This window comes from Bombina bombina, chromosome 3 (assembly GCF_027579735.1).
Source record: "Bombina bombina isolate aBomBom1 chromosome 3, aBomBom1.pri, whole genome shotgun sequence".
Lineage (NCBI taxonomy): Eukaryota > Metazoa > Chordata > Amphibia > Anura > Bombinatoridae > Bombina > Bombina bombina.
The window spans coordinates 1,290,713,615-1,290,737,499 of record NC_069501.1 but is presented as its reverse complement, the minus strand read 5'-3'; the positions used below and the strand labels follow the sequence as shown (position 1 = coordinate 1,290,737,499).

Genomic DNA, 23,885 nt, shown 5'->3' with positions numbered 1-23,885 from the left:
TATATATATATAATTTTGTGTACGTCGTGCAGTATAAAACATATATATCTGTATATATAATTTTGTGTACATTGTGCAGTATAAAACATATATATGTATATATATAATTTTGTGTACGTCGTGCAGTATAAAATTTATATATACACCCTTTTGTGCGTAAGAAACAGTATACTTGCTAAATCATTTCTGTATTTATATTCATCTGTAGTAATTTTACTGAGAGAGAAGGCTACAGATATTGTGTTTGCAATTAGTCTTTATTACTAAGCATCCCAGAGAGGTGACAATGTGACATTAGACATTTACAGCTGAGTCACACAACAGGCTGATGGCGTGCACTCTGCGCTGGCACCACACGGCTGGTGAAATACGGGTTGCAAGTGGTAAAAGTAACACAGCATGTTCTCTGAGGTGTGCTGGGCTCTCTGTGGTCACATTCGGGTACACAGGGCACAAATAGACAGGCAGCGAGTCTCCTCTGTACGCTTCTGCATCACGATCATGCACAGCACAGATGTGCACAACTGGCAGGGCACACAGTTTCGAGGACAATGTTTCCTGCAGCGCAGCCAAGCGGGTGTCCCATAGGGCATTGTGTAGGTACAAACCAGTTAGTAAAATGCCAACACTGTCTGGCACAGAGGGCATCCAACTCAGGACCTGCAGAATACAAGAATACATACAAATGAAAGGGATTGAGCATAATCCTGAGGAGTGCAGAGCTGTGTGTATATATGTGTGTGTGTGTGTGTGTGTATACATGTGTGTGTGTGTGTGTGTATACATGTGTGTGTGTGTGTGTATATATGTGTGTGTGTGTGTGTGTATGTATGTGTATATATGTGTGTGTGTGTATACGTGTGTGTGTGTATGAATGTGTGTGTGTATACGTGTGTGTGTGTGTATGAATGTGTGTGTGTATACGTGTGTGTGTATACATGTGTGTGTGTATGAATGTGTGTGTGTGTATATGTGTGTATGTGTATATGTGTGTGTATACATGTGTGTGTATACGTGTGTGTATACGTGTGTGTGTATATGTGTGTGTGTGTATATATGTGTGTATACATGTGTGTGTGTATACATGTGTGTGTGTATACATGTGTGTATGAATGTGTGTATACGTGTGTGTGTATATGTGTGTGTGTATACATGTGTGTGTATATATGTGTGTGTGTGTATACACATGTGTGTGTATATGTGTGTGTGTATACATGTGTGTGTGTGTATATGTGTGTATATGTGTGTGTGTATATGTGTGTGTGTGTGTATACATGTGTGTGTATACATGTGTGTGTGTATATGTGTGTGTGTATACATGTGTGTGTGTGTATGAATGTGTGTATATATGTGTGTATATGTGTGTGTGTATATATATATATGTGTGTATATATGTGTGTATATGTGTGTGTGTATATGTGTGTATACATGTGTGTGTATATATGTGTGTGTATGAATGTGTGTATATGTGTGTATATATATGTGTGTATATGTGTGTGTATATATGTGTGTATATGTGTGTGTGTATATGCGTGTGTATACATGTGTGTGTGTATACGTGTGTGTATATGCGTGTGTATATACGTGTGTGTGTATATATGTGTGTGTGTGTATATGTGTGTGTGTATACATGTGTGTGTGTATGAATGTGTGTATATGTGTGTGTGTATATATGTGTGTATATGTGTGTGTATATGTGTGTGTATATGCGTGTGTGTGTGTGTATATTCATGTGTGTATACATGTGTGTATATGTGTGTGTGTGTATATGTGTGTGTTTATATGCGTGTGTGTATGTGTATATGTGTGTGTGTATACATGTGTGTATATGTGTGTGTGTATACATGTGTGTGTGTTGTTGAGTCATAGGCACAGGGGAAAATATTACATTCCTGATAACAGAAACAACATATTTTTAAAATTGCAAAATATGCTATAAAAGTCTATTCAATGGGTTAAACTGGTTTAAAAACAAAACCCCAACAACTTCCTCCTCAGCCCTCATTGTTAAAACTTCTGCGACACCCAGTCTCTAAAACTCAATCAAACTACACCAATTGTTGTTAAGACCTTATCTTATAGACACAATTTAATGGAAATGAAACATTTGTCCATGAGTCATAAGATAACAAAAGCATTTGTCCAGGATCTACCTCTTAACAGGAAATCACCTGGGGGCTTTGTCAACAGAACAGAGAGAAATGTTGTTCCAACTCAAAAGGTGGAGTCCCATTGTCTAGGAGCTCTGGTGGACAAATGGGCCCTTATTCACATGTTAATGAGATGCCTGACAAATGTCTGTTTTAAGGAAGGAAATACAATTTTGAAATGTAAGAAATTAAATGTCTGAATTGTACATAAAGAAAAAAATGTAACATCAAATTGTATCCCAATGCTGTACAAATAATTAACTGATAACCAGTATTGCATTATGTGTGTATAAGAATCATATGTTTTAAAATAACTATATGTGTAGATAAGTTAAATATGGAATTAAGTATATGAAATAACCAGTATGATATGAATATATATATATATATATATATATATATATATATATATATATATATATATATATATGTGTGTGACTGGTACATTTATGTATTGTATATAAATATATATATATGTGTGTGTGTGTGTGACTGGTACATTTATGTATTGTATATAAATATGTATATACTGATTACCTGACCAAATTATATTCCCAGGTATCATCATGCATTGAAAAGTCAAGACAGTTTAAACTAAATGAGAAACTATTGTAAAATACTATATAATTCATTATACCTCATCTGTAACATACACTAATATATGAGATGCCCACATGAGAAAATCATATTTACGTGTATGCTTATGTATAAATAAGTGTCTAAGTCATAAGGATTTATTTTAAACTGGTAACATTTTAGTTAAACAAAATAAAATAAAATAAATGAAATATACTTAAATGCATGTAAGTAGACAGGGATATAAGTATACATATGCATGTATGTATATATATATATATATATATATATATATATATGTATATAAGTGCTATGTATAAGTATATATATATATATATATATATATATATGTATGATATATGAAAAATGATATATGAAGAATGAGTGCTGAACAGAATAAATGTAAGAATTAGTTCACTTTTATAGCACAACTCACCATCGCCATCTTGTGGTGAATTAGTGAAAGTACAGCCAGCTATACTTAACATTGAGAGAATTATTCCTAGGGGCTAATGAGCATTTAGCCAATCAAAGTATTACAGATCCTCACATCTGTGAATGGCTGTTAGAGATTGGGGTGGGGTTGTAGTTCAGGATAAATTGGGTCACTGAGCACTCACAAAAGGTCTGGGTTGCATGAAAGTCAGGGTGAAGTGCTGTTCAATTTTCCCCTGAAATAGGACTTTTGAATCCTGGTTACCCATCTCATATCTTTTATATCCTTCAAAACTTTTTGCCTATTTTTCTTGTGGATTAGGATATTTTGTGAAACCGGATGCAGAGGAAACAGAGTGATTATTGATAACCCAGGGCTTGGAGGAGCAAACATTTGGGAAGTATAAAAAGTCTATAATTTAAACCATTGTGGTGTTTAAGATCCTTATTTAAGATTTGTATTAGAGGAGTATAGGCCCAATTTTTATATGTACTTGTCCCTATAATCTAATTCATATTGTCTAGGAATTTAATTCACCTAACAATACAAGAAATCTTGTTATAGATAGTGTGAATTCAATTCAGCATATTGTAACGAAAGCCCCGGGTATTCTGATATATTTAATTTTAGTGGTATTGTATTCTCTAAGGCTGAGACTTGAGGCATCATAAAAGTTTTATTTTATCCTTTTTAAATTGCTTAATGTTCCTTTAAATCTGATTAATTGCTATAAATTGCTAAGTATCCGGATATCATTTTAATGGCAACATTTGGCTAAGATTGTATTAAATAACTGTTTGTTAGTAACACATATTGCATAGTTGGTTCATGCTGGTTTATTTTATTTTGTTATAGACTTCACTGTTAGACTTGTACCCATAGGATCAAAACAAAGTGTAGTGGCATATTTTATTTCATATTGTATCGGAGAGTCTATTTTGTGTATAATTAAGTTGTATATCGCTTGTCAGTAGCTTGTTTAATGTTTAATAAATCTATATATATTTTTCCAAACTGAATCCTCTTTACTTCACAAACATAATTCACTGTGTTTAAAAACATATCACTGGATTAGAACTACTGAAAAATAATTCAAATATATGGGAGATTACTGATGAGACAATAGTAAATTAATTTGCAACCTATATATACATATATATATATATATATATATATATATATATATATATATATATATATACACAATACCAATTATAAAAGAAGGATTGAGCAATAATATTGGTCAATCAAAGAGGGACACAGGCTGCACTTAGTTAGTCAGAGTTTTTATTACTATGTAACTCTAAACCAAAATCAGAACGTCTACCCTCCACCCTATTCCTTAAATGCGGAATGTACACCCAGTAAAATAAACTGATATTCGAACAGGCTGGCCAGCTCACTATATTATTAACAATCCTGTATCATTCTCACGTTCACCATATACAATGTGTCAACTATTTAGTTTGCAATACACTTGAAACTGAGGGATGAAAAATTATACATATGTATCTCATAGTCTGTATGTTTTTTACGGGGCCCCAAAGTTGCAGCTGTTACAAACAAAGTGGATATTCAATTGCCAGGCTCTTAAGTGTATAAACACGCTCTGGTTCTGAACTCTATTTCCTTACACCAATACGATGTGACAGCTTGGTTACAAAGTTCATACTTGTTACTTCATACTGTGATTAAAACTCGTGAGTGATTCAGATACGGTCTCTAAAGAGAAAAACGCACAATGTACCCTGGCAGGACAGACCCGGCTGTCAGCCGCAAGACTTTCAAGCCAAAACAAAAGACAATTTCCTCAGTACCTGTTTTACAATAGAATCGATGTGAGAGTCCTTATTGCTGCAGCGGGCTACTTCACTTGCTTACCGCCATGTACTCTTCAGCGGTTCTCTTTGAATCTGAATGCCGCTGGCTCTGTTCTCAGCTGTTCACCTGCCGTGCTTACTCAATCATGACGCGTTTCTCCCCTCCCACATAGGGCTGAGTATCGGGGCCTCATCAGATGTGTTACTTAGGGGGTGTGTATCAGACTTTATACTGCCATTGGTTACTAAGTCCGCCCCCTCTTTATTGCAGCGTTAGCTTATTGTGACAGCTTAAAAACAAAACTGTATTTTCTAACTGGTGTCAAACCGCATAAAAAAAGGAACTGATCATTACTATTTACAAACAGCGTTCCATGGCTTATAACGGCACAGAATTATGTTGCAATATCATATAGATCCCTCCGGTTTTTGACACATAGTGATCTATTAGCTTTTCAATCTAGACCCATTACTATTATGGCCATATACTGAAATTTGATTTTGCTGATCACACCAACATAATATTTTAGGAGAATTACTTTTTAGTTTACTCTGATAACCTACATAGTTATACCGAGTCGATTTCTTTGATTCACCTTTGATATAACCACTTTCATTTTATAATCAAGGGATGTTGATCTAAAGTTAACACTATATGCACATCAGCATATGTACTTGCTGTGTCTTCTCTATATACTTTAAAGCTTTAAGTACAGAAAGATATTACAAGATACATACAAACTCTATTTTTTCATTTAAACCAATTGGACTTAAGGTATTCAACCTAAATATCCACCTTGACTCATGCTGCAAAATTATTCTGTCTAGATGGCCACCCCGTATGTTCTGTTTTAATTGTTCAATTCCCATAATTTGCAACTTTGTATGATCTGAATTGTGATGGAGTTTAAAGTGGCTTGCTACTGGACTATCTATGTCCTCATTTTTAATATCGTCTCTATGCTCACGGATTCTACTTTTGAACTCTCTAGTAGTTTTCCCTACATAGAACTTGGGACATGGACAATTAAGCAGATATATTACATTTTTAGAGGTGCATGATATCCTCTCTCTTACATAATACACCTTACTCCTGGTCGGAGTTCTAAATGTGGCAGATCTTTTAACAAACGGGCAATACACACAGTGTCCACAGGGTACACTGCCTGCTTTGTGTTGTGCTGCTGTTAACCAATTTCTGGTTTCCTCTTTTTTGAACTCGCTATGTACTAGCATATCCTTAATGCTTGGAGCCCTTCTAGCCGTTAATAGAGGATACTCTGATATGCATCCCCGAAGTGATGCATTGTCAGATAATAAATGCCAATGGTTATTAAGGATATGTTTTAACTTATTCCAGTGCGAGTTATATTCCGTAATTAATCTCACTTGTGTATCACTGTTTGATTTCTTTTTGGAATATAAAAGGTCAGTTCTACATGTTTGTCTTGCTCTCACCCATGCTTTTGTGACTATTTTTCGAGAATAGCCTCTTGCTAAAAATCTGTCCGCCATTATTCTTGCCTGTTCCTCAAACACTTTTGTTGAAGAACAACATCTTTTAAGCCTTAGAAATTGGCCTGTAGGCACGCCTCTTTTCTGAGGCTCAGGGTGATGGCTATTTGCCTGCAGAAAACTATTTGTTGCTGTTTGTTTGCGATGAATGTTCGTATGTAGTATGTTATCTTGTTTTGTTATTTTTAAATCAAGAAAGATTGCACTTTCTGTACTGATGCTGTATGTAAGGAACAAATTCAGATCATTCTTATTCAGGATATCGACAAAATCATGAACAGACTTTTCATCTCCCTTCCAGAGAACTAGGATGTCGTCCACCAACCTCAGCCAGAGTATGATATGCTTATCAACCCATTCTGAGAGTTCATGGAAGACATACCTAGTCTCCCAAAACCTAGGTGCAAACATGCGTACGTTGGTGCGCATGTTGCACCCATGGCTGTTCCTCTCAGTTGCCTGAATAGTTTGCAGTCAAAACAAAAAATATTATTCTTCAAAACAAATTCTAACAGGCAAAGGATCCATTCAGTGTTTTCCCTATACTCCTCGCCCCTCAACTCCAAGAAATATCTGGCTGCATTCAAGCCTGCTTGATGGGGGATGGAGGAGTACTGGGACTCCACGTCAAGAGTTACTAAAAGTAAATCTTGCTCTACTGTGATTTTATCGAGCTTCTTCAGGACATCACTTGTGTCACTGATGTAGGAGGACAAGGATTCTAAAAAGGGTCTTAAGAAATAATCCACATATCTACTGATACATTCGGTTGGTCCACCTATGCCCAAAATTATCGGGCGACCAGGTGGGCTCTTTAAATTTTTATGCACCTTGGGTATACAGTAGAAAGTTGGTAGTACTGGGTAGGGGTTGATTAATGATTGATGTTCCTTTATGTTAATTAAACCATCACTTCTTGCTTTATTCAAGAGAAAAATTAACTCATTGCATGATTTGCCGCCTTTATCTAGCCGTCAGATAAAGGCGGTAATATTGTTATTCAAGATCAAAGTGCTTATATACATGAAGTAAATAGACTGTTGTCTGAGCGAGAGCAATATGAAAGAGTTACCCATCAAGATTACGACAAATCATGCAATGAGTTAATTTTTCTCTTGAATAAAGCAAGAAGTGATGGTTTAATTAACATAAAGGAACATCAATCATTAATCAACCCCTACCCAGTACTACCAACTATCTACTATATACCCAAGGTGCATAAAAATTTAAAGAGCCCATCTGGTCGCCCAATAATTTCGGGCATAGGTGGACCAACCGAAGGTATCAGTAGATATGTTGATTATTTCTTAAGACCCTTTTTAGAATCCTTGTCCTCCTACATCAGTGACACAAGTGATGTCCTGAAGAAGCTCGATAAAATCACAGTAGAGCAAGATTTACTTTTAGTAACTCTTGACGTGGAGTCCCTGTACTCCTCCATCCCCCATCAAGCAGGCTTGAATGCAGCCAGATATTTCTTGGAGTTGAGGGGCGAGGAGTATAGGGAAAACACTGAATGGATCCTTTGCCTGTTAGAATTTGTTTTGAAAAATAAAAAAAATTCTTTTGACGGCAAACTATTCAGGCAACTGAGAGGAACAGCCATGGGTGCAACATGCGCACCAACGTATGCATGTTTGCACCTAGGTTTTGGGAGACTAGGTATGTCTTCCATGAACTCTCAGAATGGGTTGATAAGCATATCATACTCTGGCTGAGGTTGGTGGACGAAATCCTAATTCTCTGGAAGGGAGATGAAAAGTCTGTTCAGGATTTTGTCGATATCCTGAATAAGAATGATCTAAATTTGTTCCTTACATACAGCATCAGCACAGAAAGTGCAATCTTTCTTGATTTAAAAATAACAAAACAAGATAACATACTACATACGAACATTCATCGCAAACAAACAGCAACAAATTGCTTGCTGCAGGCAAATAGCCATCACCCTGAGCCTCAGAAAAGAGGTGTGCCTATAGGCCAATTTCTAAGGCTCAAAAGATGTTGCTCTTCAACAAAAGTGTTTGAGGAACAGGCAAGAATAATGGCGGACAGATTTTTAGCAAGAGGCTATTCTCGAAAAATAGTTACAAAAGCATGGGTGAGAGCAAGACAAACATGTAGAACTGACCTTTTATATTCCAAAAAGAAATCAAACAGTGACACACAAGTGAGATTAATTATGGAATATAACTCGCACTGGAATAAGTTAAAACATATCCTTAATAACCATTGGCATTTATTATCTGACGATGCATCACTTCGGGGATGCATATCAGAGTATCCTCTATTAACGGCTAGAAGGGCTCCAAGCATTAAGGATATGCTAGTACATAGCGAGTTCAAAAAAGAGGAAACCAGAAATTGGTTAACAGCAGCACAACACAAAGCAGGCAGTGTACCCTGTGGACACTGTGTTTATTGCCCGTTTGTTAAAAGATCTGCCACATTTAGAACTCCGACCAGGAGTAAGGTGTATTATGTAAGAGAGAGGATATCATGCACCTCTAAAAATGTAATATATCTGCTTAATTGTCCATGTCCCAAGTTCTATGTAGGGAAAACTACTAGAGAGTTCAAAAGTAGAATCCGTGAGCATAGAGACGATATTAAAAATGAGGACACAGATAGTCCAGTAGCAAGCCACTTTAAACTCCATCACAATTCAGATCATACGAAGTTGCAAATTATGGGAATTGAACAATTAAAACAGAACAGACGGGGTGGCCATCTAGACAGAATAATTTTGCAGCATGAGTCAAGGTGGATATTTAGGTTGAATACCTTAAGTCCAATTGGTTTAAATGAAAAAATAGAGTTTGTATGTATCTTGTAATATCTTTCTGTACTTAAAGCTTTAAAGTATATAGATAAGACACAGCAAGTACATATGCTGATGTGCATATAGTGTTAACTTTAGATCAACATCCCTTGATTATAAAATGAAAGTGGTTATATCAAAGGTGAATCAAAGAAATCGACTCGGTATAACTATGTAGGTTATCAGAGTAAACTAAAAAGTAATTCTCCTAAAATATTATTATGTTGGTGTGATCAGCGAAATCAAATTTCAGTATATGGCCATAATAGTAATGGGTCTAGATTGAAAAGCTAATAGATCACTATGTGTCAAAAACCGGAGGGATCTATATGATATTGCAACATAATTCTGTGCCGTTATAAGCCATGGAACGCTGTTTGTAAATAGTAATGATCAGTTCCTTTTTTTATGCGGTTTGACACCAGTTAGAAAATACAGTTTTGTTTTTAAACTGTCACAATAAGCTAACGCTGCAATAAAGAGGGGGCGGACTTAGTAACCAATGGCAGTATAAAGTCTGATACACACCCCCTAAGTAACACATCTGATGAGGCCCCGATACTCAGCCCTATGTGGGAGGGGAGAAATGCGTCATGATTGAGTACGCACGGCAGGTGAACAGCTGAGAACAGAGCCAGCGGCATTCGGATTCAAAGAGAAATGCTGAAGAGTACATGGCGGTAAGCAAGTGAAGTAGCCCGCTGCAGCAATAAGGACTCTCACATCGACTCTATTGTAAAACAGGTACTGAGGAAATTGTCTTTTGTTTTGGCTTGAAAGTCTTGCGGCTGACAGCCGGGTCTGTCCTGCCAGGGTACATTGTGCGTTTTTCTCTTTAGAGACCGTATCTGAATCACTCACGAGTTTTAATCACAGTATGAAGTAACAAGTATGAACTTTGTAAACAAGCTGTCACATCGTATTGGTGTAAGGAAATCGAGTTCAGAACCAGAGCGTGTTTATACACTTAAGAGCCTGGCAATTGAATATCCACTTTGTTTGTAACAGCTGCAACTTTGGGGCCCCGTAAAAAACATACAGACTATGAGATACATATGTATAATTTTTCATCCCTCAGTTTCAAGTGTATTGCAAACTAAATAGTTGACACATTGTATATGGTGAACGTGAGAATGATACAGGATTGTTAATAATATAGTGAGCTGGCCAGCCTGTTCGAATATCTGTGTATTTTAAAGGGTGTACATACCGCATTTAAGGAATAGGGTGGAGGGTAGACGTTCTGATTTTGGTTGTTTAGAGTTACATAGTAATAAAAACTCTGACTAACTAAGTGTAGCCTGTGTCCCTCTTTGATTGACCAATATTATTGCTCAATCCTTCTTTTATAATTGGTATTGTAAATTATTTGGGACAGCTAGCACGATTTAGAGTGTTTTGGAATTTGAGAAATATTTTGTGCACCACCACATATCTTCATTTAATATAGCATATATATATATATATATATATATATATATACTAACTCGTTGGAGGTTACTGCCGAAATAGTCATAATTAATATTGTAATCTAAAATATACAACACTGTATACATGTGTGTGTGTATACATGTGTGTGTGTATACATGTGTGAGTGTGTATATGTGTGTATACATGTGTGAGTGTGTATACATGTGTATATGTGTGTGTGTTTATATGTGTGTGTGTATAAATGTATTTGTATATGTGTGCCTGTATTTGTATATGTGTATATATGTTTCTTTCCTAATATATGGTGAGTCCCTGACGTCAGGTATGGAGACTGCACTTCATGGGTTAACTTTAAAAGACAGGCTCTGTGGTGGCTACCTTAGATAAGTTAACTAATAATGCAGATTGATATTGGGACCGGTAAATCCTTTATGACATAGGATTTATGAGGGCAGGTATTTGTATGTGAATATTTAGAGAAACAATTTTGGGCTACAATGTTGTTTTTTTTCTTTGTGTGTTTTAGACAGGCACAGTATTTCTCAGGCTGGCTTCTAATGGGGGATGTTTAGTCTCTGGGTCGGCTCAAGATCGCAAGTGATATTTGCTAAAATACGGCTGTGTGTTGCGCCGTAATGAGGGCTTTGCAGAGGAAACGGAACACACGCTTTCTGTTTGATGCGCAGTTCCTGGTTGCCGATCATGTGACCTGCCTTCGATGCAAAGAGAGAGCAGCATCATTTTCTCCTCAGTATTGCCGGGTCGGCTTCATTTGTGCATCGTGTGAGCTAGTCTCGGTGTGTAAGATTCAACTTGAGTCACCAATTATTGTGTTCCCTTATGTACGGTAGGGCACCTCAGAAATCTGGGGTGTAGAGGTTATTTAATGACGTTTTTTTGAGACATTGTTAGTTCTAAATTTCCTTGGATTTTTAAAAGAAATTGTATTTTGTCTAATGACACATTGAGTCATTAGATCATGTTAATTACTGTTGGGAATATTACTCCTGACCAGCAGGAGGAGGCAAAGAGCACCACAGCAAAAGTTGTTAAATACCACTCCCCCTACCCACAATCCCCAGTCATTCTTTTTGCTTGTATCAGTTGCAAGGAGGGGTAAAGTTAGGTGTCTGATTCTTCGATTCTTCAATCAAGAGTTTGTTATTTTTTAAGCAGAGCAAGTTTGCTCTTGTTTTCTTTGGGGTTTAGTCGTAGTCCATGTCAGTCTCTTCAGTAGAGTAAGTGGTGGCTTTTAAGCATTTGGGAACTTGTGGGGTATAATCCCCACTGGGCCTCCGAGGTAGTTTCATGCTGCCCTTGGTTGAAAGTTTGAGTAAGTTTACTCAGCCTTTTTTTTTTCCACAGGTCCATGTGAGGTAGGAAGCCCCTCTCATACCAAGTGAGCTGTCCTGCTGCTGGACAGATATTTGAGGTGAGTGCCTAATTATTTCCCTGTTTTGATATAGAAGAATTTGGCACTTTGACAGTTAATTCTGTCTAAATATACAATCAGCCTTTTAGGTTAACGGTTTATTGTATGGCAGTTTTGCAGGCACTGGGGATGTTTGGCTCAGTTTATTATGTTTTCGCTTTGGTGTACATGTTTTTTGTTTGTGTATTGATGGCTACCGGGAGGTTTGTTAGGCCACGCCCACAATAGGCGGGCTTATCGGAGATAGTAAGGACGTTTTTGGCGCCCTTTTAGCCATTTCCTGTTGTTCCTGGATTTTGCAGCTCTGTTGCATAGCTCCTCAGAGGTGGTTCAGCGTTCTCTCCGGTGCGTCTGTGCGGGGGTCCGGATCATTTTCTGACTTTGTTTCCGGCAGCAAGGAGGTCAGGTAGGCATCTCAGCGGAGGTTGCCTGTTGTCTTTTTGTGGGGCTGAAGCTTTGTTTGTATTTAAGTTTCTGAATTTCAGGGACTATGTGTGTGTCCCTTTTTGCATTTATTTAGCTTAAGATTTATTCTGCAGTTAATTTAAGGATTTTTTAGTTTTAAAAAAAAAAGTCTGTTTAAAATTTAAAGGGACAGTAATGTTTTTTTGTTTCATTAAAATTCTGTTTTGAACTTAGAAAATTTTTGATTAAGGATTTTTCCTTTGGAATAAGATGGACCAAGAGGTCCTGCAAGCTGCTGCTTGTTCTCTATGTTTAAATACTAATGTTGAGCCTCCTATCCCTTTCTGTTCCTCTTGTATTGAGAGAACATTACATTACAAGGATAGACTTTTTGACTCTGAGCCTTCATTGTCTAGGGCGGATATTGTTCAGGAGTCTCCTGTTCAGGCTAATCCGCAGCTTTCTCCTCATACGTCCCAATCTTCTGCAGTGCCCTGTGTTTCGTCTCAGGTTGGTTTTTCCTTGCAGGGTATGGCTACCCATATATCCTCTGCAGTATCTGAGGCTTTGTCTGCTTTTCCTATGTTACAGGGGAAGCGCAAGAGGAAGTATAAGGTTTCTGATTCTGTCACAATTGTGTCTAATGTTTCTTCTCATAAGTCTGAGGAGGAAGATACTTCAGTAGCATCTGAGGGTGAGATCTCGGATTCTGATAGTGTAAATCCTTCTTCTGAACCTGAGGTTGTTTCCTTTCTTTCCGTTTGTTACTTAAGGATGGTTTGGCTACCTTGGATGACTCTGAGGTTTCAGTCATGGTTATTCCTAAGAAATCTAGTAAACTTAATACGTTTTTTGATGTCCCTTCCTCAGTGGAATTTTTTCCTATACCAGATCGTGTTTCAGATAATATTGCACGAGAATGAGAGAAGCATTGGGTATCAATAGCAACCGGCTGCATGTATTGCTACGGTTACAAGTGCGGCGGCATATTGGTTTGATGCATTGTCTGATTCTATTCGGCAAGATACTCCTCTTGAAGAAATTCAAGATAGAATCAAGGCTTTGAAGTTGGCTAATTCCTTTATTGCAGATGCTTCTCTACAGGTCATCAAGTTGGGAGCTAAAGTTTCTGGTTTTGCCATTTTAGCTTGCAGAGCTTTATGGTTAAAATCCTGGTCTGTGGATGTGTCCTCTAAGTCTAAGCTTTTGTCTATTCCTTACAAGGATAAGAGCTTGTTTGGGCCAGGTTTGGCTGAGATTATTTCTGATATTACGGGAGGGAAGGGGCATGCTCTTCCTCAGGATAAAAGAAATAAACAGAAGGGTCAGCAGAGTAAGTTTCGTTCCTTTCATAACTTCTCTGGTAAATCTTCCTCTTCTTCCTCCAAGCAGGAACAGTCCAAGCCATCTTGGAAGTTAAATCATCTTGGAATAAGGGGAAGCAGTCCAGGAAGCCTGCTGCTGACTCAAAATCAGCATGAAGGGTCTGCCTCTATCTGGGAATGGATCTTGTGGGGGACAGACTCTCTTTCTTCGCTTAAGCTTGGGTTTGAGATGTTCAGGATCCCTGGGTGGTAGATATTGTGTCCCAGGGTTACAAACTAGAGTTCAAGAATTTTCCTCCCAGAGGCAGGTTTCTTCTCTCCAGGTTATCTGTAAATCAGATAAAAAGAGAGACGTTCTTGCGTTGTGTTCAGAATCTTTCCGACATGGGAGTGATAGTTCCTGTTCCGGTTCAGGAACAGGGTTTCATATCCGTATTCCTAAGTTTTCCCCATACTGTTTCTTTTTCCCCTAAATTGGGGCTGTACCTTTAAGGGGTGTTATTATTTTCCTCAAGCTACTGCTATTTAAGGCCAGAGTAGCCTCTTTTTCATTGCTTGGTAATGTTCATGGTACACATGTTCTGTTCCTAAGTATTTTGCAAGCCTTTTGCCTCTGATAGATACTCCGTTGCAGTATCCAGTATCACGGGGACTTCTTCTACAAGCCTTACCTACATACGGCAAATCTGTATCCGGATCTACTATATCGCTCTGCGGTGACGTCACACACCGGAGAAGGACCCGATCAGTAAACCAGCTTGATCGCCGCCTGTCACAACTGAGGGGAAGCCGCTTTTCCTGTCATCCAACTTTGTGATTGTCCCTCCGCTACCCGGACTGCTCTTAGTAAGAAAGTTTATCTTTTTTCCGTTATACGCTATCAGCATATGTTAGTACCTTACTATCATTATATACCGGTCTCCATATTATCTCTCATACTACTGCATATTTAAAGGTGATATGTACGTAACCTCTGCTTTTTATGTTGCCACCTATAAAAGCCATAGAGGAATTTTACTATCATAAATCACCAATACTATATTGTAAGTTTTGTGCTTCTTATGTGTGCTATTCAGCACAACCTGTTGCCACTCCCTACTAAAAAAGCACAATCCTTTCTACACATATACAATTGGGAATTTGACTTGCTGTTTAGAACTATAAGTGCCACAGTTGGATTCTGCACCTTAATTTAGCATTTCTCCTTCTCTCTCCAGGAACTTGCTATATTATCTAGTGACACTATTACACTATTACCAAGCCTAACAAATTATGAATCCAGTGGACATTGTAGCTCATGTTCAAACACTCACAGACAGAGTGGAAAACCTCACTCAAGCTATGACTGTTTTGCAGCAAGAAAACACTTCTCTCAAATCATATATTAAGGAGATAGCAGACAAACAGAAACTTGACTCACATCCTGAACCCACTATAGGTCCCCCAGACAATTTTACAGGTGACCGCAAACTTTTCAGGGAATTTAAGAATGCATGCTATCTTCTCTTTAGACTAAAGCCTAAAACCTTTCCTACAGACCATGTTAAAGTTCTCACCGTTATTTCTTACCTCAAGGGTGAGCCACGTACCTGGGCTAACTTCTTGAGACAAATGACCCTATACTCCATTCTGTTGATTCTTTCTTTCTAGCAATGTCACAACTATACGACGACCCATACAAACAGCTCACTGCTGAGACAGCTATGCGTTCACTAAAACAACACAAAAGACCTGTTGAAGAATATATTGTTGAATTTAAGAAGTGGTCAAAAGACACAGGTTGGAATGAGTTATCACTTAAAAATCAATTCCGCCTGGGTTTAAGTGACCCTCTGAAAGATGAATTAGCAAGGGTAGAATTCCCAGACACTTTTGAATCTCTTATAAACCTATGCATAAGTTTGGACAGACGTTTGAGGGAACGTAAGTTAGAAAGAAATACTTCTGATTCTACCCCTAAGAAAACTCCTTTTCACACTATACAATATTCCAAAACACCCACTAGGGAGGTACATGAACCCATGGATTTAGGTTTTGTCAGGGGTCCCCTAACCCCACAAGAAAAACTTAGACGCCGTAATTATAATCTATGCATGTATTGTGCTGCTCCTGATCATACTGTGAAGGACTGTTCTGCACTCACCCGCCAAAGAAAGGGTAAGAGCTCAATCTTAAATGTAATTAACCAACCTATAGTACCTTTCACTAGTCACTGCTCACTCTCCATTCTTTTTCAGTGGGAGACCCAGCGACTACAGTCCACAGCGATTATTGATTCCGGTGCCAGGGTAAATTATATAGACTTAAGTTTCTCACTTGTAAATAAAATACCACTTGTTAAAAAGAAAACACCCGTGACTATACGTGTTATTGATGGTGCTCAGATATCTTCTGGACCCATACAGTTCCAGACCATACCACTTAAGGTTATTACAGAATCTAACCACTCAGAATTTATGAGTTTTGATGTAATTCCATCTGATATTTATCCCCTCTCTAGTACAGAATTAGAACATCTAAAAAACAGAATTTATGCTTACCTGATAAATTACTTTCTCTTGTGGTGTATCCAGTCCATGGATTCATCCTTTACTTGTGGGATATTCTCCTTCCTAACAGGAAGTGGCAAAGAGAGCACACAGCAGAGCTGTCCATATAGCTCCCCCTCTAGCTCCACCCCCCAGTCATTCGACCAGAGGTTAGGAAGAAAATGGAGAAACCATAGGGTGCAGTGGTGACTGTAGTTTAAACCAAAAATCTACCTGACTAATAGCCAGGGCGGGCCGTGGACTGGATACACCACAAGAGAAAGTAATTTATCAGGTAAGCATAAATTCTGTTTTCTCTTGTAAGGTTTATCCAGTCCACGGATTCATCCTTTACTTGTGGGATACCAATACCAAAGCTTTAGGACACGGATGAAGGGAGGGAACAAGACAGGTACCTTAAACGGAAGGCACCACTGCTTGTAAAACCTTTCTCCCAAAAATAGCCCCCGAAGAAGCAAAAGTATTGAATTTGTAAAATTTGGAAAAAGTATGCAGCGAAGACCAAGTCGCTGCCTTACAAATCTGTTCAACAGAAGCCTCATTTTTATAAGCCCATGCGGAAGCCACTGCTCTGGTAGAATGAGCAGTAATTGTTTCAGGAGGCTGCTGGCCAGCAGTCTCATAGGCCAGACGGATGATGCTTTTCAGCCAAAAGGAAAGAGAGGTAGCAGTCGCCTTCTGATCTCTCCTCTTACCAGAATAGAGAACAAACAATGAAGTTGTTTGTCTGAAATCTTTAGTTGCTTGTAAATAGAACTTTAAAGCACGAACCACATCAAGATTGTGTAACAGGCGTTCCTTCTTCGAAGAAGGATTAGGACACAGAGAAGGAACCACAATTTCCTGGTTAATATTCTTATTAGACACAACCTTAGGAAGAAAACCGGGTTTGGTACGCAAAACTACCTTATCTGCATGGAACACCAAGTAAGGTGAGTCACACTGTAAAGCAGATAACTCTGAAACTCTTCGAGCAGAAGAGATAGCTACCAAAAACAAAACTTTCCAAGATAAAAGCTTAATATCTATGGAATGTAAAGGTTCAAACGGAACCCCTTGCAGAACTGAAAGAACTAAATTCAGACTCCATGGCGGAGCCACAGGTCTATAAACAGGCTTGATTCTGACTAAAGCCTGAGTAAACGCTTGAACGTCTGGTACCTCCGCCAGACGTTTGTGTAAAAGAATAGACAAAGCAGATATCTGTCCTTTTAAGGAACTAGCTGACAATCCTTTCTCCAAAACATCTTGGAGAAAGGACAATATCCTGGGAATCCTAATCTTACTCCATGAGTAACCCTTGGATTCCCACCAACAAAGATATTTTCGCCAAATCTTATGGTAGATTTTCCTGGTGACAGGCTTTCTAGCCTGAATCAGGGTATCGATAACCGACTCAGAGAAACCACGCTTTGATAGAACTAGGCGTTCAATCTCCAAGCAGTCAGACACAGAGAAATTAGATTTGGATGTTTGAAAGGACATTGTAGTAGAAGGTCCTGCCTCATTGGCAGAGTCCATGGTGGAACGGATGACATGTCCACTAGGTCTGCATACCAGGTCCTGCGTGGCCACGCAGGCGCTATTAGAATCCCCGACGCCCTCTCCTGTTTGATTCTGGCAACCAGACGGGGAAGGAGAGGAAACGGTGGAAACACATAGGCCAGATTGAAGGACCAAGGCGCTGCTAGAGCATCTATCGGACCTGGACCCATAAAGAGGAAGTTTGGTATTCTGACGGGACGCCATCAGATCCAATTCTGGAGTGCCCCATAGCTGAGTCAGCTGGGCAAATACCTCCGGGTGGAGTTCCCACTCCCCCGGGTGAAAAGTCTGACGACTTAGAAAATCCGCCTCCCAGTTGTCTACTCCTGGGATGTGAATTGCTGAGAGGTGGCAAGAGTGATCCTCCGCCCACCTGATTATTTTGGTTACTTCCATCATTGCTAAGGAACTCCTTGTTGCCCCTTGATGATTAACATAAGCTACAGTTGTGATGTTGTCCGACTGAAATCTGATGAATTTGGCCGCAGCTAGATGAGGCCATGCCTGAAGCGCGTTTAATATCGCCCTCAGTTCCAGAATGTTTATCGGGAGAAGAGCTTCTTCGAGACCATAAGCCCTGAGCTTTCAGGTAGTCCCAGACTGCACCCCAGCCCAACAGACTGGCGTCGGTCGTTACGATGATCCACTCTGGTCTGCGGAAACATAGAAACATAGATATTGACAGCAGATAAGAGCCATAGGCCCAGCAAGTCTGCCCGACCTTACCTAACAGTATAAACTTATCTAGTTCGTAGGATAGCCTTATGCTTGTCCCATGCATTTTTAAAATCCCCCACAGTGTTTGTTGCTACTACCTCTTGAGGAAGTTTATTCCATAAATCAATCACTCTTTCTGTAAAGAAGTGCTTCCTCAAATTACTCCTGAATCTACTACCCTTTAGCTTGAGCTCATGACCCCTTGTTCTTGAATTTTCCATTTTATGTAAAATACCCACAGCCTCAGTTTTACTAAACCCTTTAATGTACTTGAAAGTTGCTATCATATCACCTCTTTCCCTTCTCTCCTCTAAGCTATACATATTTAGGTCATTGAGCCTATCCTGGTAAGTTTTATTTTTTAGACCATGTACCATTTTGGTAGCCCTCCTTTGCACAGATTCAAGTTTGTTAATATCCTTCTGAAGATATGGCCTCCAGAACTGCACACAATACTCAAGATGAGGCCTAACTAATGATCTATAAAGTGGCATAAGAACCTTACTATTTCTGCTGCAAATACCTCTACCAATACATCCAAGCATTCTGCTAGCCTTACTCGCTGCATTACTACATTGTTTACTAAGTTTTAAATCATCTGAAATAATAATTCCCAAGTCCTGTTCCTCATCTGTAACAGTCAGTAAAGTGTCATTGAGTCTGTAATTAACATTTGGATTTTTCTTCCCTAAATGCATTATTTTACACTTTGCTGTGTTAAACTTTAGATCCCAGTCGTTTGTCCAATCCTCCAATTGTTGTATATCACTTCTCATTTTGTCTACCCCCCTGGAACATCCACTCTGTTGCAAATTTTTGTATCATCTGCAAAGAGACATACTTTCCCCTGTAGCCCTTTGCTGATATCGCAGATAAATATGTTAAACAAAACAGGCCCCAGAACTGACTCCTGAGGAACACCACTAGTAACAGCCCCCTCTGCTGAATGAACTCCATTTACTAAGACACTTTGTTTTCTGTCCTTAAGCCAGCATTCCACCCAGTTCACAATTTTTGAATCTAGACCAAGGAGATATAGTTTGTGAATTAGTTTATTGTGTGGGACGGTGTCAAATGCTTTGCTGAAATCTAGATATGCTACATCAACTGCTCCACCCTTGTCTAATACTTTTGTTACATAATCAAAGAAGTCAATTAGATTAGTCTGACATGATCTCCCTGAAGTAAAACCATGCTGATTTTGGTCCTCTAATAGAAACACATTCCCTGAGACAGGTGATCCTGAGACAACCACCAGAGAAGAGAATCTCTGGTCCCCTGGTCCAACTGTATTTGAGGAGACAAATCTGCATAATCACAATTCCACTGTTTGAGCATGCATAGTTGCAGTGGTCTGAGATGTATCCGTGCAAAAGGGACTATGTCCATTGCCGCTACCATTAATCCGATTGTCTCCATGCACTGAGCTACAGATGGCCGAGGAATGGAATGAAGAGCTCGGCAAGTAACATAGTAACATAGTAGATAAGGTTGAAAAAAGACTGAAGTCCATCGAGTTCAACCTATACAAATCTAAAATACTTACAAAAAGCTCCAGTTAAGCTTAAATAACCCCATTAAAATGTGACCCATTTAATACTAGCAATCATATCCATGAATTTTGTTTATATACAGAAATTTATCCAGACTATTTTTAAATGTATCTATGGTATTGGCATTCACTACCTCCTTTGGTAATGAGTTCCACAATTTTATTGCTCTTACAGTGAAAAAACGTTTCCGTTGCAGGAGATTAAATCTCCTTTCCTCCAACCTTAAATTATGACCTCTTGTCAGAACCAATTTTCTTGGAATAAAAAGAGCTTCTGCCATCTCTGTATATGGGCCTTGAATATATTTATATAAAGTAATCATGTCACCTCTCAAGCGCCTTTTTTCTAAAGAGAACAGACCCAGTTTGGCTAGCCTCTCCTCATAGGTTAATTTCTCCAATCCCCTTATTAGCTTTGTGGCCCTTCTCTGAACTTTTTCTAGTTCTGCAATATCTTTTTTAGCAATCGGTCCCCAGAACTGCACTCCAAACTCAAGGTGAGGTCTTACCAGGGCTTTATATAATGACAGAATTATGCTTTCCTCCCTTGAATCAATGCCTCTTTTAATACATGCTAGTATCTTATTAGCCTTTGAAGCCGCTGCCCTGCATTGTGCACTCATCTTTAGCTTGTTATCTATTACTACTCCCAAATCCCTTTCCTCCTGTGTTTGGCTAAGTCTTGTCCCATTTAAAAAATACATAGCCTGCTTATTTTTACTTCCAAAATGTAGAACCTTACATTTTTCCGTATTAAATCTCATTTTCCATTCACTTGCCCATAGTTCTAATTTTAGCAAATCCCTTTGCAAAGAGAGTTCATCCTGCTCTGACCTAATGACCTTACTTAACTTAGTATCATCTGCAAAAATAGAGATGTCGCTATTTAATCCTTGCTCCAAGTCATTTATAAAAATATTAAAAAGAACAGGGCCCAGTACTGATCCCTGGGGGACGCCACTGATTACCTATGCCCAATCTGAGTATGATCCATTTACTGCTACTCGTTGCTCCCTATCTTTTATCCAGTTATTTATCCATGAGCTAACATTTTCAGCTATTCCCAGTCCCTTAATTTTGTGCATTAATCTCTCATGTGGCACTGTATAAAATGCCTTTGCAAAATCTAAGTATATCACATCAACTGATTCCCCTTTATCTATATTTTTACTTACTTCCTCGTAGAATCTAATTAGATTAGTTTGACATGATCTATTTCTCCTAAAGCCATGCTGATTAGAACTCATAATCTTGTTTACACGAATATGCTCATCAATATAATCCCTTATAATCCCTTCAAATATCTTCCCCACTATTGATGTCAGACTAACTGGTCTATAGCTCCCTGGATCATCCCTGCTTCCCTTTTTGAAGAGTGGCACCACATCAGCTTTACGCCAATCCTGGGGTACCATGCCTGAGGATAATGAGTCTTGAAAAATTAAGAGTAAAGGTTTGTCTATAACAGTGCTAAGTTCACTTAACACCCTTGGGTGTATTCCATCTGGGCCTGGAGTTTTATTTACCTTAATATTTTTTAGTTTTTTCCTGATATCCTCTAAACAAAACCCAGTTAGTGGTATGGACTGGCATGTTCTATTCTGTTCCAAAGTATCATTCAATGGTTCCTCTCTTGTGTATACTGAAGAAAAAAACTGGTTTAGTATCTCAGCCTTCTCCCTGTCATTATTTATCATGCTACCCTCCACACATTTTAATGTACCTATATTATCCTTCTTAGATTTTTTGCTATTTATGTACTTAAAGAACCTTTTAGGGTTAGACTTAGAATCCTTGGCAATTAATTTTTCATTTTCAATTTTGGCTAATTTGATTGCTTTTTTGCATGCTTTGTTACATTCCTTATAAATATTGTATGCTGAGTCTGTACTATTTTCTTTTAATAATTTAAATGCCCTACGTTTTTTCCTAATTTCTTTTAACACATTTTTATTTAGCCATAACGGCTTAGTTTTTTTATTTTTATAACCATATGGTATGTATTGATATGTATATTTATTTAACAAATTTTTAAATATTATCCATTTATCCTCTGTATTTTTATTAGAAAATACATTGTCCCAATTTATATTATTTAATGATTTCCTTAAATCGTTGAATTTTGCTTTCTTGAAATTAAAAGTCTTAGTTAAGCCTTTAAAACACTGCATTTGAAAATAGATTTCAAATGTGACCATGTTATGATCACTGTTACCCAAATGTTCTTTAACTTCTATGTTTGATATTATATCTGTATTGTTTGATAGCACTAAATCCAATATAGCTTTACTCCTAGTTGGCTCCTCTATTAATTGTGACAAGAAGTTATCCCTGAGAACATTTAAAAATCTATCCCCCTTAGCCGAATTACTAGTTTCATTGGCCCAGTTTATATCAGGGTAGTTAAAATCTCCCATAATTACAGCACTGTTATTAGCAGCCTTACCAATTTGGATAAGTAGTTGAGTTTCCTCCGGGTCACTAATGTTGGGAGGCTTGTAGCATGTTCCTAGTAATATTTTTTTAGGATTTTTCCCCCCACTCTTTATTTCAACCCACAGGGTCTCTACATTGTCACTTGTATCATAAATATCTTCCCTTATTATAGGTTTAAGGTCAGGTTTAATATACATGCAGATTCCTCCACCCCTTTTATTATTCCTGTCCCTCCTAAATAATGTATACCCCTCTAAGTTAACTGCCCAGTCATGTGAATCATCCCACCAAGTTTCAGTTATACTGATAACATCATAGTCCTCTTCTGCAACTAAGAGCGTCAGCTCCCCCATTTTACCTGTCATGCTTCTTGCATTTGTTGTCATACATTTAATTTTCATGTGCTTTCTGCTGCTACTTGGTGTACTTTCCTCTATACTTTCTAATGTGACATTTCTTAAGTCATCCCTTCCTTGAGATATTAAGGGAGTGACATATTCAGACATTGATCTCTCTGTTCTATTTTGTTCTAATTGACCCTCCCACCCTTTGCCTAGTTTAAAAGGTTCTCTAAACGTGCTACCATCCTTTCCCCCAACACACCTGCACCCATGTCATTCAGGTGCAATCCATCCTTACTGTACAATTTGTACCCTAGTGAAAAATCAGCCCAGTGTTCTAAAAAGTCAAACCCCTCATTTTTACACCATGTTTTTAGCCATGAATTAACAGACCTTAGCTCCTTCTGCCTTACTGAGTTAACACACGGCACTGGTAATATCTCAGAAAATATTACTTTGGAGGTCCTTGCTTTAAGCTTGCTACCTAACTCCCTGAAGTCATTTTTTAGGACTCTCCATCTCCCACTGATTTCTTCATTAGTACCAATATGCACCATGACTGCAGGATCAGACCCGCATCCCTCTAACAATCTATCAATACGCTCCACAATATGCCTAACACGAGCCCCTGGAAGACAGCAAACTGTTCTATGTAAAGGGTCTGGATGACAAATTACCCTATCAACCTTCCTTATAATAGAGTCTCCTACCACCAACATCTGCCTCTGGCCCTGACTTGTATGCCCCTCTTCCATGACTGAAGGACTGCCCACCATAGTATGCTCCTCTTCCACAGCTAAAGGACTGATCACTATACTAGGCAACACAGCCCTC

At 38.4% G+C, this 23,885-nt stretch overlaps 1 protein-coding gene across 1 annotated transcript in view; it reads right to left on the bottom strand.

Moving 5' to 3' along the window:
* Window positions 1–238: 238 nt before the first annotated feature.
* The window catches only part of DNHD1 (dynein heavy chain domain 1), a 1,127,964-nt gene continuing 1,104,317 nt past the window's right edge, over window positions 239–23,885 (bottom strand). Inside the window, exon 40 of the mRNA XM_053705693.1 lies at window positions 239–660. Coding sequence (XP_053561668.1) covers window positions 295–660 — 366 coding nt within the window. The 3' untranslated portion in view covers window positions 239–294. The remainder of the gene's footprint in view (window positions 661–23,885) is intronic.